This window comes from Spermophilus citellus (genome assembly GCF_964194105.1).
Source record: "Spermophilus citellus genome assembly, chromosome: 2".
In the NCBI taxonomy this organism is placed as follows: domain Eukaryota; kingdom Metazoa; phylum Chordata; class Mammalia; order Rodentia; family Sciuridae; genus Spermophilus; species Spermophilus citellus.
This window is the reverse complement of record NC_138183.1, coordinates 192,688,612-192,699,611: the sequence shown is the minus strand read 5'-3', so window position 1 is coordinate 192,699,611 and position 11,000 is coordinate 192,688,612. Positions and strand designations below refer to the sequence as shown.

Sequence of the window (11,000 nt, the reverse complement as noted above, 5' to 3'; positions counted from 1 at the left end):
GTGATGGAATATTCTCTTATCTCAACAGGGATGGAGGTTATACCATTGTATTCATTTGTCAAGATTTTTGGAAACTTCACTTAAAGAGATGTCCTTAATGTTGCATATAAAGTCTGCCTCAATAAAGTTGATAGCATAAATTTCTAGTTCATCTTTGAATTCCCCTGGCCGTTTTATAACTGGTTTGTTGGAACAATAGAGAAATGAAGAGTGGTGCAAGTGGAATAAACTAAAGCAAAATGCAATTAATTTCTTTGTTTAATTGCTTCAAAAGGTGACTGTCAAAAGCAAAAGTAGCAATGTTCTGTGTGTTTAGAACATATATAAAAGTAGAAGGTTTGAGACAGCACACAGGATGGGGGATCTACTGGTACAAGTTTCTTTTACACATAAAAGTTAGGTTGTAATTAACTAAAAATGTATATCATAAACCCAAGGACAACCACTAAAGAACAATAATAAGCTAAAAGAGAGGATAACATAGAATCATATTTTAAAGCTCTTTTTTTTCAGAAAATTTAAGCAAGTTTTAAATTTTTTTTCCTTGTGAAAACACTGTTTTGTAGCTTTGTGTGTGTGTGTATGTGCGTGGGTGTCGTGTTAATAGAGATTCAACCTAAGGGTGATCTACCACTGAGCTATATCCCCAGCTCTTACTTTATTTTATTTTGAGACAAGATCTCACTACCCTGGCTGGTCTCCAACTTTCCATTCTCCTGTCTCAACCTCCCAAGTCACTGGGATTATAGCTATGCACCACTGTGCCCAACTGCTCCCTCTACTTACTTAACAATATATCTTAAGAATGACACCATGTCAACATGTAGAGCTTACTTGTTTCCTTTCCTGACTCATTTCCTTTCCTAAAAAGGAAAATGTAAGTGCATTATACATTTTTATATTTTATTCAACCAGGCCCTTATTGATGAATGTATAAGCTAAAGAATGATTGCCAGTCAATCTTTGGGACAGATTCCTAGAGTGAGATTACTGAATAAAAGGGGAGAGGATAAGTACCTTTGATGGCTACTTATAGTAGCACTGTACTAATTTTTCATCCTCACAAGAGACTTATGAGACTTCTACTTTTTCCAGGAATATTGTCAAGATCTTAGGTTTTTGCTTTTCTAAGTAAGTAAAATGCAGCATTTAGGAATAGTTTTATTTTGTATACATTTTAGACAGCAGATGAAATACCTTTTCATTGTGTAAAGGCCAGGCGTTGGTCATCTGTCTACTCACATTGTGCCCATTTTTATATTGAAATATTAGACTTTTTCTTCTAAAGTTTGAAGAGCTCTTCATGTATTATAAGTAGTTGTTCTTTTCCTGAGCTATGTCTTTTACTTTTTGACTTTGTTTATAAAGGGTTTTTTCCCCTGCTGTGCAGATTTTTTTTTATTTCAGCAAATTATTGTTGAATTATTCAGTAGCGAAAATTTTATACAACTCCAGATTCCTGTGCACATTCACATCATTCCATTGCACCAGGGGAAAAACCCTGGACCAAAGTATGAAAATCACTTTTGGAACTGTCTGCTCAGCTGAATTTTATTTTACTATTTTATATGATTAATTTATTCATTCAACAACATTTATTGAGTTTCCACTCCAAGCTAAGCATCATTATTAGGAATACTGGGAGCAGAATTGGCTGCATTTAAAGGTTAAATGTTCCTGTCCCTGCCTGGTTTTTGAGATATGCAATTTTCATGATGGCAGCCTTGACATCCTTATTTCTCAGGGTATAAATGAGCGGGTTAAGAATTGGTGTGAGAATAGCATAGGCCACATTGCCCATGATGTGGAAGTCCAGGGGCAGGTCAGCCCTGTAGGCCACATAGGCCACAGCAATGGACGAGTAGTAGGTGCCCACCACCAGGAGGTGGGAGCTGCAGGTGGAGAAGGCCTTGGAACGTCCTTCTCGGGATCTGATGCGAAGCACCGAGGCCAGGATGTGAGCGTAGGACAGAAGCACCAGGAGAAGGGGGAGGAAGGAGACCACCATAGCGATGCAGAAGCCCATGAGAGTCTGGGGGCTGGTGTCAGAGCAGGAGGCCTGGACTAGAGCAAAGTGGTCACAGAAGCAGTGATAGATGTAGGCAATGTTGTTATATGCCATCTGGGAAGTCTTTACCACCGCTGGGACGGGCAGGAGGAGGGCAGTGAGCCAGGCACTGGCCGCCAGTGCAGCATTAGTCTGTGGGGTCATGTGGACGGGGTAGTGCAGTGGGCGGCAGATGGCCACGTATCGGTCATAGGCCATGACCACCAGGAGGAAGGCTTCTGAGCATGTAAAGCTTTGAAAGAGGTACATCTGCAGTAAGCAGGAAGGAAAGCTGAGGAAGTGGTCCCCAAGCAGGAACAGGGACAGCATCTTGGGGACGGTAGTTGTGGTGAAAAGAATATCTAAGGCTGAGAGGTTGATCAGAAAGAAGTACATGGGCTTATGAAGGATTGGCTCTGCCACCACGGCCACCAGGATCAGGGCATTACCTGTGAGAATGAGAAGGTAGAACAGGAGGAAAATAAAGAACATGGGGAGGAAGAAGAACTCTGGTAGAGAGGGGATGCCCACCAGGTAGAAGACGGGGGTGCTGTCCACTGAGCCGTTACAGGTTGTGGCCTCCATAGTGAGATAGAGCTGGATTTCTGGGAAATGGACAGCTGGAATATCTGGACACTGAGAACATCTGGAAACCACAGCAACAAAAGATTTTCAAGTGATTATTCTGTAATGTTTACTCTGTAGTTAACATGAGCACAATTATTTATAACCAACTCTTGAGGGCTGAGGGTGGGCTGTGATTTCTATCATGTGAATCCAGAATTTGTCAAATATTAATTATTAATCAATGATCTAGTAGATAGAAGGCTTTATGATGTGTTTAGGTGATCATGCTGAAGGTGAAGAAGAAAGGCAAAATTCCTGTTTTCTGAGAGTTTACATTTTACTGGGAAATCAGACCTAAATAGTTGGATATTTAATCATGACTGAATTCTTTGGGAAGACTTTCTGGTTCCCATCTTAGGTTGCATGATGCATGGTTTTGTGTTGTGAGATCTCTTGAATCAAGTCATTAAGCTTGTGTCTTGACTTTTGCACTCACTTCAAGATCCACCACGTGGCTTTGGAGGGGTTCCTGTGTCCAAGGTTCACTGTAATACGCTGCTCAGATACTTAGTAAGCTTCTCCCTTCCCTGTGTTCCTTGAGTTGTGGTCCTTCCTGACTCCATTTAATCTGGGTGTCTGAACTTCTGCTACTGTCAAGGATGTAATAGATCATGGTAGCTGAACTTTTCCACTGCGACAACTAGGAAAACCTGGATAAATTACACAAATCACATTTTTAAATAAATTGAAGAAACATAAGTGCATTAAGAATAAAACTGAACTCTTCAGGTTGGGACCTGGGGGGCTTCAAAGCAAATTAACAATCACCACTTGTTCTTGCAAGAGTGCCATTGGACATAGCAAAACCAATTTGGGGGAGCAAACTGGGACTGGTGAGAGGATCCATTCACCAAAATTTCATTGAAATCCATTTGTAAAATTTTTTTCAGCAGCAATAATCACCAGCTCTTTGTTTCTCTGGAAATGTCTGGTTTGAGGGCCATCATGGGTTTTGAACTTGGACCGAGCAGAGGGAGAAAGAAGCAAACCTTTTATCAGTCAAAGAAAGTCTCGCAAAATAGATTAGAAATTCAAATGGGCCATCTGAATTCTGGAGCTATGCAAGGGAGGCTGGAGAGCTAAAGGGCTTCTAAAAAAACAAAATCTCTCATGATTTTGTGATGCTTAAAAGACTAGTGAGAAAATGAAAGTAGCTAAATCATTTAAAAATAAAAAATAAAAGAGGGCTTGCCTCAAACACACTATTATACCCCTCAAAAGATTCCCTAAGCATTAAAGCTATGTGAATGGGGGTGGATGCCATGGAGGGGGTAAAGGGCAGCCAAGGAGCTACTCAAACCCTCCAAAGGAAGAAACAAATCTACTAGTCTTTCAGGGCTAAGGGGACAGATCAATAATGTTATCAATTCAAAATACAGGACAGTCATGCCTAGGAACAGAAACAGACCAAATTTAGTAAACCCTACTAGAACTAAAACCCAGCCTGACCTAACTCAAGGATCAATGTGATAAGCTCCTTATTCAACCTGCCTAATAGAGAAAAGGGAAAATATATCTGGTGAGACATGTCATGTAGGATCTCCATGAATTTAACATAACATTCTATCCACAATAAAAATTATTAGATATGCAAAAGGAAGGAAAGCGTGACCAAGAGTTAAGAGAAAAAACATAATATAAAAATTGACAAACAAATGATCCAGATACCTGAGTTAGCAAACAAGGACTTAGGTATAACTATGTTAAAGAAAATAGAGGAAAATGTTAGCAAAATGGACTTTAAAATAGAGAATTTCAACAGAAGAGTGAATTCTATTTTTAAAAGTCAAACATTCTAGAATAAAAATATCCAATATTTGAAATTAAGAATTCATTGGATAAACATTAGTAGCAAACTGAACATAATGAAAGACACATTAGAGACCTGAAAAATAGATCAGTGGAAAAAAATAAAGTCCCAGAAAGAGATAAAGAGTGCTGCTGTGCAATTTAATTGATATTAACTGACAGGCAAAACTCATCTATGGTATCATAAGTCAATACAGTGATTGCTTACAGGGGTGAGGATTGACAAGAAGGTGGTCAGAGTACACTTTCTGAAATGATGGAAATGTTCTATATATTGAGTTGAGTGGTGGTTACATGGATGTTTGTTTATATTTATGAAACCACATTGAATTATACCTAAATCTGTGCATTATCTTCTGTGTAGATTTTATGTCAATTCAAATACAATGCCAGATGTGATGACACATGCCTATAATTCCTGTAGCTCAGGAGACTGAGGCAGGAGGATCAAAAGTTCAAAGGCAGCCTCAGCAACTTAGAAAGGCCCTAAGCAACTTAATGAAACCTTGTCTCAAAATAAAAAATAAAAAGGGCTAGGGATGTGACTCAGTGGTAAAATGCCTCTGGGTTCAATTCCTAGTACCAAATAAATGAATAAATAAATAAAACCGCACACACACACAACCCAAAGTGAGAAGGTAAGATCTTGGATGGGAGAAAATATTCTCAATACATATATCAAAGGGCATGTATACAGCATATATACAAATCTCCCACAAGCAATAAGAAAGGAACAGATGAACTAACAGAAAAATGGGAAAAAGACTTGACTAGGCAGGTACCTCAAAGAGACCATCCAAATGGTGAATAAGCACAGGAAAAAGTGATCAACATCTGTAGCCTTCATAGAAATGTAAATTAAAACATAATGATAACACTACATACTCACCAGGATGGCTAATATGTGAAGAGCTTCCAAGTGTTAGTGAAATTAGGAGTGATTAGTGAGTGCTCTCACACATTGCTGGTAACTGGTAAACCACTCTGCATAATGGTTTGGCAAAACCTCCTAGAACTTGTGACTCAGCCATCCTGCTACTGGACACATAGCCAAGGAAAATGAGTGCTATGTCCATAGCCCTAAAAATACACCCCCAAAATTGAAAATGTGTCACACAAAAACTTGTACATGAATGTTCATTGCAGAATTATATGTTAGTCAAAAAGTATAATACTAAAATATTCATCAATGGATGAATGGAAAAACAAAATGTGGTTTATCCATGAATATTACTCAGTCATAAAAGGAAAAGACATGGATGAATCTTTTAAACGTTATGCTGAATGAAAGAAGCCAAATATAAAGAGCACATATTGTGTGATTCCATTTATAGAATATGTCCAGAATAGGCCTCTATAGAGGCAGAATGATTAGTGATTGCCAAACTAAAAAATGGGGGTTGCAGGGTGCAGGGGGAACTGCTTAAGGGATATAGGAGTAATGAAAATGTATTGTAATTTGATAGTTGTAATGAGTGTACAACATTGTGTAATGTACTAAAAGTCATTAATCGGCATAGTTTAAAATGGTAATTTTTATGTCATAAATTTTGCCTTAATAGAAAATGTACCTACCAGCCTTTACTTACAGTTCCCAAATGAAACAGCCCAAATATCCATGACAGTAAAATGGACAGATGGTAGTATAGTCATACAATGAGGTACTAAATGGCTATGAAAAATGATGAGCCACTGTTACATGCGACTTAATATATACAGCTCACAGTCATAATATGGAATAAGAGAAACCAGACCCAATGATTGCGTGCTACATGATTCCATGTAGACAAAGATCAAAACCAGAAAAAGTTCGTCCATGATGATGGTGGTAGCAACAGCAGCTACACTGTGGTCGAGGATAGGTTGGGTCTGGGGCAGAGAGGCTTCTAGGTTGCTGGAAATGTGCTATTTATCTAGCTATATCTGTAGCTGATCTCTAAATAGCCATATCTATGCCTAACATTTGAGGGCTTTATTTTTCTGTGTTCCTTAAACACATACAACTGAATATATTGCTTGCCTCTAGTATGTGACTGTTGTCATGTTACAATAAAAGGAACAGCAGAGGATGCTTTTTGTGGGAGGAGTCACTTCTGATTGGAGTCCAAGTTACAGGTGTATTGTCGGCAACGTTACACAGAATGCCCAATTGCCCCCTTGATGGAAGGGCAACCTTGTGTGATACTGTGGTTTTTCCTTCCTCCTGGCTGCTACTGTCATTCAGCAGGTGTTTCCAATTGACCATTTCATGACTTGACTTCCCTTGCCACAGATAGGTAGGTACTATAGTAATGTAGACTTAGGAGCCATTGTCACTAGAGAATAACACAGTGTTGTGACAAGAGCCCAAAGGCCAAAGCCCCACCTAAGAAGTTGCTTCCCCTTATGGACCCACAGATCTGGGGGTCTCTAACTGAGAAAGAATAGGACTTCTCTGCTATTTTGGATGTTCTCCTGAATAAACGAGCCAGGAGCGAGCCTGTGTGCACATGGGTATCATTGCCTCTTTAGTACCGATGATTTTGAGATTACTGCCTCCCTGATTTTTTCAGAACTCTCCCATTTCTCTTGGCTCCCATAAAATACCTGTCATGGCACTCAATTGCAAAAATGTCAGACCTGAAAATGTCCAGTCAGCTTTTTCCTTTACAAAAATGGACAAATGACAAAAAAAGTTTGAGGCTCTGCCCAAGCTCCTGTGGCCAGTCAGTCATGGGTCCAGGACTGGAGTCCAGCCCTCTCCCCATCACTCCTCTTTCTTCTCTAATCTGGAGAATTGGGAAGCTGAGGTTTTCATGAGACGAGAGATTGAGGCACAGGTTTTCTCTTCCCTTCCACATTTCTTTGCTGCTAGTGCCATTTCACTTCCTGATCTCCACATTCCAGAGTTTTTTTTTTTTTTTCTCTTAAGCATGTGGCCTGGTTCTCCATTAGAGAATGAAGGCTGGTAAAGTGTCTTTCTAAACGACACATGGGACAGTCACTCTATTGTGAATGCCCCCTTGAAAGAGAGTTCTAAGGGTCGGCCCCATTCCCCAGGCAGGAAACCAAAACCCCTGCACCTCTGTGGAAGAGGGTTAACCCTGTTAACACACCCAACTGTCAAGCCCACCGCTGTGTTTTTTCTAAACCCAAAACCGATGCTAGCTATATTTCCCTGAATGTCATTATGGCTCAGAAAAGTCAACTATGGATTAAATATCACTGAATTAGGCTGAGATGACATTTGAGGGACTAAAACTCAGAGCCACTGAGTGCCATTTTACCAAAACTTATCTTCCTCACTTCCATCAAACAGTGGGGGCATTTGCTGATTCTGAAGCCCAGAAATACAGAATGTCTTTCCAAGGTCAACCAACAAATTTATACCAGAAGTACAGGTCCTGAACCCAGTGTCCGGACTCCCAGCCATTAGGGAAGATGACTCCATAGCCTGCCAGCCAAACCCACCACCTTGCAACTTCATCCTCCCCTAGACCATGGCAACCCCCGACCTGGCCTGTGCTTCTGCCAAACTCAACTCAAAATATCACCTCCTCTGTGAGGCCTCATGGTCCTGGCTGGCTCAGTGGCCTCTTTTCCAAACTTGAACTTCCTGTACTGCCCTGTGTCATATTTCTGATCACACTGGGTTGTCATGGTCTATTTATGTGTCTATGACTTTACCAGACCAAGCGCACTCTCAGGGCAGTAACGGGGGCTGATTGTTTTCTATTTAATAATGCACCACTGCTCCTCCCAGGAGCTCTTGCTGGAGAGATGGGAGCCGAATGCAGCTCCCTCAATTTGCCTCTTTTTGCTGATGAATCATAAAATAGGCATGAAGGAGCCATTAGTGATTAAGCAGTTTTAGTCTAACCCCTTTTTTATATAGATGGGGACACAGAAGGGAGGCTGGGAAATGGGCTGTGATTTTCCTAAGGTCACACACAGTAAGAGGGGTGACAGCACTAGATCTAGACTCCAGGAGGCTGGATTATCAGCCTTGAGCCAGGGGTGATCCAGCCAGGAGCCTGAGCTGCCCTACTTATTTGGGACCACAGAACACACCAGCCAGGTTTTTGTGCTTACCCCAAAGGCACTAGAACACTTTGATCCCCTGAACCACTGTTCTGGAGAGCAGGCCTGAGTGACAGACAAGTGAAAGGTGTCCTTAGGGCACCAGCTAGATGAGAAGCAACACCAAAAAATGTTTTTGAAAGAATTTGGTACCTGATATCTTTAAAGAGCATTGAGGGAACACTGTGGTAAAAGTCAGAACATTGTTTTTACTTCTTTACACTTATTTATTCATTTAGAATAAGGGATTTTATTTTTAATGACATGAGTGTTTTTGATGCTTCAGGTTATTAATGGAATTATTCGGGGACCATTTCCTTAATAGGCTTTTCCCTGTAGAGATTGCCTAAGAGCCAGGTACTGTACCGATAGGGGAGAGAAAGGTCAGAAAAGCCAGTCATCTGAATGTTCAACCTGCACTTTTATGAACATCATCTCAACTTCTGTCATCACACAGCCCTGCCAAGGAGGGATTGTGCTACTTCAACAATGAAGAAACTGGAGGTCAGAGAAGGCCCTCATCCAAGGCCTTGGCTGGTAAAAGATGAGAAAAAAGGTTGTTTCTGCAGCCAGCTTGCTACAAAGGTCTGACCCCTCCTGGCAACCAAGAGTCCTGGCTCCTCGGCCAGCCTTGCTGCTCACTCGCTGTGACTTTGGGTCTCTGAGCCTCAGTTTTTCCATCTGTTAAAAATAAATAAATAAATAAAGCCTTTAGAAAAATTTTCTTCTTCAGGTAAAAATAAAATTTTGTGCATCCCTTCTGTTTGGACAGGGAGGTGTTCAGAGATGGCAACCTCCAAACCTGTGCAATTTGGTCAGGAGGCTCCCACCGTGCTGTTCCTATCGGGGGAGCAATACTTGTAAATAATGTAGGTCCATTAACTTTGGAGTTAAACAGACCTGCTTTCCCCTTTCCCTGCCTGTACCACATTTCCCTTGCCTGTGACTCTTGCAGAGCTGACAGATGCTTCATTAATCATCCCCATGTCTCTTGCTGTCATTGGCTTTGCCTCCTGGTGAGACTCTCCTCCCAGATCTGCAGCCTCCTGCTGGTGACTGCACATCCCTGTTCTGGCCTGCTTGTGTCTGACCTACAGTCACAAGGACTGTGTGCACAGCTGACGTAAATTCTGAGACCCTGTCATTCAGTGTGTGTTCCCAGACTCTGCACTGGGGCCACTCCTCCCGAACCTGTCTCCACCCCAGCCTTTGTCTGCATCTGCACTCTCCATCCCCAGCCCAGCTCACCAGCCAAGCCTGGTTCTCCTGAGTGCCTTCTGTGGAGTCACACTTGGTTCTGTTGGGAAGGGCCAGGTAAGAGCTGAGCCACAGCTCATTAAATTCCCAGGCGCCTCCTGGCAGCCATGCCTGCTGGGGTCCCCCCCACCTCCAGCTGGCTTTCCTCTGGGACCACAGACCTGCCTCCAGCTGGGAGCGACTTCCCAGGGTGAAGCGGGAGACCTGGCTGATGGTGAAAATAGCAGCGCTGGCAACCCTCAAGGGCCTCCGAACTTGATCACCAGGGGAACAGTCTTGTTCCTGTTTCCTCAACTGGTCCTCGCAACCACCGGGGAAAGCAAGAGTCGAGATTGCTCGTTTGGGGAAACTGAGATCTAGAGAAGTGAAGTGACTTGCTCAAAGTCACACGGCGTGCCATGGCAGAGCTAGGAGTGGGACCTGGCTCATGTCATCCAGGAGCTGAGACCTGAGTCTTGCAGGGGTTCCTCACCTGTAGAGAGGGTGGAGAGATACCACCTGCCTCACAGGCTGCTGGGCGGAGCTGGGTTGCTTAGTCGGGAGCCTGTCAATCACTAAGCACTCAGTAAGTAGGAGCTGATATTTAATGAAGCAAAACAGTCAGACTCAGCCACTGCTGTGCCATAACAAGTATGCCAAGGTTTTGAGGAAGGACAGTGAGGGTAGAAAGCTACATCTTAACCGCAGGCAGGACAAAGGCATGTGTCTCAGACCCCTCTGCCTCATCTCTCTCCTTCCCTCCTTTGGCTTTACTGCTCTGTTTCTGATTCTGTCACTTTTTCACTAATACGTATATGAATTTTATCAACTTTGGAAATTTCACAATTAATAAATATATTGTCATTATAAAATATTTTAACCAGTGCAGAGCTTTATGGAGTGAACTGGGAAGTCCTCACGCCATCCCTTCTCCATATTCCCCCTTCCCACCCCACAGTTAATCACTGATGTTCTGTTTCTTCCAGGTATTTCTAAGTGAGTGTGTGGTTTTTCTATTAACATAAATCGAATCATTTTGTACTTATTGTGTAAAATAGTTTTAATTCAACAATAAATCTTAGAATCTTTCTATGACTGATCTACTTCATTCTTTTGATCTCATATTTGGTATTTCATAATAAGGATGTAGTTTCTCTAATAAGTCACCTGTTGGGACATTTAGGTTGGATCCAATTATTGCTACTGTGAACAGTTTGTGATG

General features: G+C 41.8%; 1 protein-coding gene across 1 annotated transcript; it reads right to left on the bottom strand.

Annotated features, from left to right (window-relative positions):
• Nucleotides 1-1,464: 1,464 nt before the first annotated feature.
• On the bottom strand, nt 1,465-8,982 carry OR2AT4 (olfactory receptor family 2 subfamily AT member 4). Its single transcript, XM_081278885.1, has 2 exons — nt 5,373-8,982; nt 1,465-3,324 (listed from the first exon to the last, which is right to left on the bottom strand). Exon 2 carries the CDS (start codon nt 2,630-2,632, stop codon nt 1,661-1,663), a length of 972 nt encoding a protein of 323 aa, XP_081135011.1. The 5' UTR covers nt 2,633-3,324; nt 5,373-8,982; the 3' UTR covers nt 1,465-1,660.
• Nucleotides 8,983-11,000: the final 2,018 nt, after the last annotated feature.

Coding starts and splice junctions, on each gene's coding strand:
- OR2AT4 (XM_081278885.1), bottom strand. CDS start 2,632: ATGGAGGCCACAACCTGTAACGGCTCAGTGGACAGCACCCCCGTCTTC.